We start from the raw sequence: 6623 nt of genomic DNA on the forward strand, positions 1-6623 counted from the left end.
TTATCATTTATCATCTAAAAATAAATAAATTTAGTACTTAGATAATGTCCGGGAGAAAATTTGAATCATGATGTTTGGACTATCTCGGCTTGTTGGTTAGCATCATCTCTGTAAGACCCCTCAAGTCGAGGGTTAAAGTCTCTTCTGGCACAGTAAGTCTTAAGGAGGCGGTACTCAAATTGTTAGGAAAAAATATCACATCAGGACTCTGCACGTAGAGTTGCGTGCGGAGTCCAATGAAATTATGCCGTAAAAGTGATCGGCCAGGTAACACGAGGAGCATCCCCTCGTATTATTCAGGTATTATTGTGTGTTATTCTTGTGTTATTGTGTGTTATTCATGTATTATTGATATGCTCTTGTGTTATTGTAATACCGGGAATATTACCAGAACACAATAACACCTGAAAAGCATGGAATAACACAAGGAGAATATTCCCTGGAGTTACCGGGCCGATCACCTCCACGACGTAATTTCATTGGACTCCGCATGTAACTCTACGTGTGGAGTCCTGATGTAATATTTTTTCAATTGTTAGACACATTAGGAGTTGTTGGAGGCTCGTATAATTATCTCTGATCATTTCTTTTCTGATATATATATAAAGATTTTTTAAATATTTGTCATATTTGTTGTAACGTGCTTAATCAATCCTACCTATTGTTCATTTTTTTGTTTTAATCACTTAAACATATTATGAAGATATTATAAAAATGGTTCTTAAATTCTTACCTTTTCAAAAAAATATTATTATATAAAGCTTATATGGCCGGTTCTATGACTCTTTTCACGAGCATTTCCCATTTGGCACCAATCTGTAATCCTACTTAATTTTTTTTGTAATTTATAATTACAAAATCTGACGTTTTTTTGAACTTATCCGATATTTTATTTGTGATTTGCTTTTCAATTTTATTTTATAAAAAAAACTGCCAACAAATTTCGATGGTTTTTATTTAATTTAATTTCAAGATCAATTTAATTTCGTGAGACTGTCAGTCACAAATCATGTAACATCTTTTTTATTAGAATCAAATTTCATATGGGAATCTTAAAAAAAAAAATTTCAAAAGTAAGATTTTACGAAGAAAGATTTACATATATATCCATGTGATGTGTGAAAGATTTGAGTGATATAAATATAAAAAGTAAAATTTAGGTGTTAGATTTATAAATACATAGGAATTGAGGGGCATGTATGTAAATGCCCGCTGTAAAATGCAGTTCGTAAATTTAAAATTGCGCGCGTGTAAAAGGTCCAACGGAAGTCCGATTCAACTCCTTTGTTTGCTAACATGAAAACTCTAAATATCTAATGAAGTTGAACAATTCAAGTGTATTTTTTTTTGTCTTTTAACTTTTTATTTTTTCTTAAAGGTAGTATTTGGAAATATTATTTCCCATATGTGCTAGCTATCCTCATAGAGATCGAATACGGGTCAGAGGAGTCTTATGACTGACAACGCAACTGTCTACCAATTTGTCACCCTATGACTTAGGTGCACAACAGTTCAAGGGTATTTGAACATATATATAGTATGAGTAGATCAAAGTCTAGATTAGAATTGATCTTTGTGAAATAGAATTAGTTCTTGTAAATGTGGTTTAGAAACACATTGCTCACGGCAGGCAGAAGCTAATATTTTTGTGATGGACTTACAACATGTTTCGTGTCATTTGATGAGTTTTGTCATCTTTCAATTAAATGAAGCAGTGGATGACAAACACAGATGTGAAGTGCAAGAAAATAAAATATAATAAAAATATTTAAGGATTTTAAAAAAATTAAATAAAACAAAATTATAGGTGTATACTCAAGCCCTAATCTCCATGTTAAATGGGGTCCTTACATTCATAAAATTTTCTTCATTGCCAAAGTAGATAATTGCAATTGTCATCGTGAACACATTAACTTATAACTAAATCTTTATCATGAAAAGTGTAGCTGATTGAGTATTCTTTTTACATGTGTTGGATCTTAAATTATTCTTTGTGAACATGTCCCGGAGTTTAGGATTGAGTGAAGGAAGAGAAAAAGAAAGTATAGCAAGACAGAAGTTTCCTGTAGAGAGATTCGGTAAATGGTTCCTTTATTTGTATTTTTGCACTATATTTCTTAGAGCGTATTTTGTACAATTACAGAAAAATGAACTATTTACAGTTGATGCTCAAATTAAGCTCATGGTTTTCATACTATATGAGTATTACAATTTGAGTTTTAACATGGCAATAACTTGGCCAGTTGACTTGCTTAAATTCGCCCGACTAAGGTGACTACTTGCATGACGACCGGACCATGAGTTAGTCGGTTAGGGCGCCTGGTTGAGTATCAATATCGTCTTTCGTGGTAAAAATGGGTCGGCATATTAGCCGCGATAAATGATTCCCACCTGCACCCCGATCGGTCCGGACTGTCAGTGTGGTCTGTCGTTCAAATCTCTCGTCATGATGTGTTGGCCTATTATTGACCACATGGTTGTCAGTAAAGCAGTATGACGCCTTGGTTGTATGGCCGTCGCTTGAGCCATTCAAATGCTTTGAGATTCGTGTTAACATTGATCAAAGTCATCATCAACAAAATGTTAGATGCGTTCACCCAAAATCATAATATTCTACACATGTTATCACACAACAATCCTCTTTCTTTGAGTTATAATCTCTCAACTCGGACTAACTCACACTATATACTTAAAGAGCTTCAACCAAATTAATCTTTCAATTCCATAGAAAATTCTCTAAAAAGTACCTCCTTTTTCTCTTTTTCTCACATTCAACCTTGAGTCAATGCTCAAGTAAACATTTATGTTACCTTGTATTGGCAACTATGGATCCAACATATTAAAGATCTCTACAAAATAATATTAAATAAGCTCAGAAACATAAAATGGAGACTAAAGAAGACTCACTTATGAAGTCAACACTTTGAAAAATCAATGATTTATATATCATGCAATCCATAAATTGAGGACCTCAGGTCGGTCAAATGCTCTGTTGACACATAGCAACCCCACAAATAATTAATTTGCAGTCATGCCCTTAAAGTCAGGTTTCTGATTAAGAGTGAAAATGAAAGAACTAGAAATAAATCAAATATATCACACGTAGAACTTTAGTTTATGAACACAGAATTATTCCATTATCTCAAAGAAATTGAAGGTGTGTTCACCATATTTTTTTAAGGAATAGCCAAAGGCTATTATACGAGTTTTCAGTCGTCCATAATATGTCTGGCAATTCGAGTACCACCTCCTTAAGGCCAACTGTGCCAAAGGAGTTTCGAACCCCCGAACTGAGGAGTCTCATATCGTGGATGCCAACCAACAGACCAGAGTACGCGGCGGCACGTGTTCATAACAATATTACATAAACAAAAATATCCCAAATAAGATAATTATTCTCACACTAATCCCCTCTTATTAAGGCAAAATTACATATATAAAAAAAAAAGAAAAGAAAAAACCCTTATGTTAAAAATAATACAGAAGTCCTAATTAATTATTTTAATTTCACTTAAAAATAGTTTTAAAAAATTAATTCAAGACATTCTAATCCAAAAACATCTCAAAATAATTAAATTTATTTTAAAATAAATGCAATATTTATCAATACTAAAAGAAAACTTATGCTGCACTTATTTCAAAATAAATCTAAGAATTTTATGACACATCTCCATCAGAATATCAAGATTCAATTTTTTTCTCAGTGATAAATATATTAATAATAATTAATTATACAAAGTAAGATTAAGCCGTTTTAAACCCTATTATAGGATAATTAAGATGAGATAATTAGCTAATGACACAAGTGTTTGGGGGATTTTCCCCCCCCGCCGGCGGCGGCGGCGGCGGCTTCCTTTGGTGGTGGCCCGACGGAAAAGAGCTCAGCTTTCCAGGACTTTCTTAGCTTTTTTACTATATCGATGGGATCAACGTCGCCCATCACTGTCATCTTCCTCTCTTTCATGTCCACGGAGATTGAATCAATACCTGCGGTTTATGATTTTAGTTTACAGTTTTTAAAGCAGAGATAGAGAGAGAGAGAGCGAGAGAAGGAGACCTGGGAGGGTAGAGACAGCTTTCAAGGCCTTGCGCTTGTCTTTGTCATCATGGAGATCGAGTTTCAGAACAGTTTTCTGAAAAGCAAAAAAAAAAAAAAGAAAAACTAATCAAAGATGAGGACTTTAATAAAAATTTGATCATGAAATAATCAAAGATGAAAGCTTTATTAGAAAATGAATATAATCGATGAGAGGGAGAGAGAGAGGGAGAGTTAATTTTGTCGTAGATGAAGTTGAGGGAAGAGGGAAGAGGGAAGAGGGAAGAGGAGGCTCCTTTCTTGTTTTGAAAAAAGCAGGCGAGAGATTTTGGGAAAAGTATTTTATTTGATAATATTGATGATCCTAATGAAAAATTAACGAAATAAACATCTTTAATTTAGATAAAACTGAATTCCATTTTTTTCATCTTCAAAAAATGCGCAGAGGAGAAGTATAGGGACAAAAGAAGGGCTGTTTTTCCTTACTTAAGAGCAGGGGAGGGTAGCAGAAAGGCAAAAAAGAATCCTTTTTTGGAGCTAGAAGAAAGAGCCATAAAATAAATCTTTGCTTTAATTTGGTGGAGAACTAACCTTCATTTCTTCAAATCCAACTGGTGTTCAGGAGGAGAGAGAGGGAGGGGGAGAGAGATGGAGAGGCGAGGGAGGGAGGGAGGACTAAGGTGGGAAGCGAGAAAAGGGCAGAGGATTTAGAAATATATGACTTGCGATGAAATCTTCCTCGGGAATTCTCGCAAATTAATATTTTTTTAGGGATAATTACATTGATAGCACCTGAAGGAATCTTATTTACAAATTAAACATTCAAGTGAGTTATTATAGTATCGAACCCATGCATTTACATATTATGAATTTTTATATTTGAGTGAGAATTCGAAAAATGGATAAAAGAGGGTGTAGCTTTGTAAATTGCAATGTTTTGGGCGCTTAATTGCCCCTAATTTTTAATATATATATATATATATATATACACACGTGAGACTTGCCAAGAAACCAGAGCGTTGGGAACCTTGAGTGGAAAAAAGAAAGACAAAAAAGGGAAAATAAATATGACGCATAGACTTGACTCGTAGGAGCGAACTGGGTTATCTCCAAGATCTTTGACCCCTTTTATATATAGAAAATTGCGGTTATATTGAGAAGGGCATAGAATTCTACATACATGAGAAAAGTCAAGAGTTAAGATCACCCTTTTTACATGCTATGTTGCTTGCCCTACTTTAATAGGGGAGCTACGAGTTAGTAATATATTTTTATTAATGCTCCGTTTTAAACTTTAATAGGGGAATTATAAATCCTTCTAGTGTCCTTTGATAGTCTCTGCTTTAAAAAAAATAGAAGAGTTACATGTATTAATGGCGTCTTTGCATTTCTTCTAAAGGGGTTGGATATTCGTCAAGATGGTTTTGTTAGGAATGACTCATATACCATAAATGAGACAGATGTTGGAGCAGAGCGAAACCCAAGAGCGGAGTGGAGCGGAAGGATCTGTCTGTCCAATCGGGGGAGTTTCCTTATGTGGGTTGGGGGTGCGGGGGCAACACCTTACGGTTTGGTACTGGAAGTAATTTAAGTAATTGCATATTGTACTATAGGGTTATATATATGTTCTGTTTGTAACCCTAGGTGAGCTGAATCTTGTATTATGTACTCTTTTCTAAATATTGAAAAGAAAGCTGCTGCTCTGCTCCATAGGATGTAGGCATCTTTGTCAAACCTAGTAAATCTATGTGTGTTCTTCTGGATTTATGTCGATTCATATTTTTCTTCGCCTTAATTTCTCAACGAAAGTCTTTTGTTTACTCGCTTTGAAGGGGAGTCTTTTGTTTGCTCATTCGGACGAGATTTTTTTTTCTTGCTTGCATCGGAGGCGAGTTTTTATTTGATCACACTTAGGGTTTTTCTTTGTATCAGAGAAAAGTTTTTTGTTTGCTTGCCCTGAAGAGGAGTTTTTTATTGTTAACTTCTTGCTCGTTCACTCAGAACTGAGTTCCCAAAGTGTCAGTTGAACTTGAGACAACATTAGATAAATTTGTGTCATAACACAAGATAAGTTGTAAAGTAACACCCCTTTTATTTGTTGGATCAGGTGTTAGTCGCTTGGAATTGACTGAGTAGTGCCGGGGTGCGGTCGGTCCACTTGTTTTGTTTTGCCCGTTTGGAGCCGACCATCCATTTTGCAGTACTCTCTTTTTAGACAATGCCTCTAAGAAGACGCTAGTTCTGACTCCATGTATGTTGTTGAATGAACTCCTTAACGCACTTCCTATTAGGAATGCCTTTGAGATGTATTTCTTCTCGTTGGTGTCACTTCACTTCTTTATTGATAACATACTCCACACTCACTATGTTTTTTAGGATATTAAATCCAAATTTATCCCGTAAGACTTGCCGAAGAATAAGAGCAGTAGGGATCATGATGGAGAAAAGAAAGAGATAAAAAAGAGAAGATAAATAGCACACATAGACTTGCCCTATTGGGGCGAACTGGGTTCCCCAGTCTCTTTAGCCTTTTTTTTATATATTAAATATATTGTTTATATTGACAAAGGAATAGAGTTTTCCCTAC

At 34.7% G+C, this 6623-nt stretch overlaps 1 protein-coding gene across 1 annotated transcript; it reads right to left on the minus strand.

Moving 5' to 3' along the window:
• Positions 1–3793: 3793 nt before the first annotated feature.
• On the minus strand, positions 3794–4745 carry LOC110023813 (heavy metal-associated isoprenylated plant protein 39-like). The gene is made up of 3 exons (XM_020723418.1): positions 4628–4745; positions 4058–4133; positions 3794–3987 (listed from the first exon to the last, which is right to left on the minus strand). Exons 1-3 carry the CDS (start codon positions 4631–4633, stop codon positions 3794–3796), a joined length of 276 nt encoding a protein of 91 aa, XP_020579077.1. The 5' UTR covers positions 4634–4745.
• Positions 4746–6623: the final 1878 nt, after the last annotated feature.

This window comes from Phalaenopsis equestris, unplaced genomic scaffold (genome assembly GCF_001263595.1).
Source record: "Phalaenopsis equestris unplaced genomic scaffold, ASM126359v1 Scaffold000232, whole genome shotgun sequence".
Taxonomy (NCBI): Eukaryota; Viridiplantae; Streptophyta; class Magnoliopsida; order Asparagales; family Orchidaceae; genus Phalaenopsis; species Phalaenopsis equestris.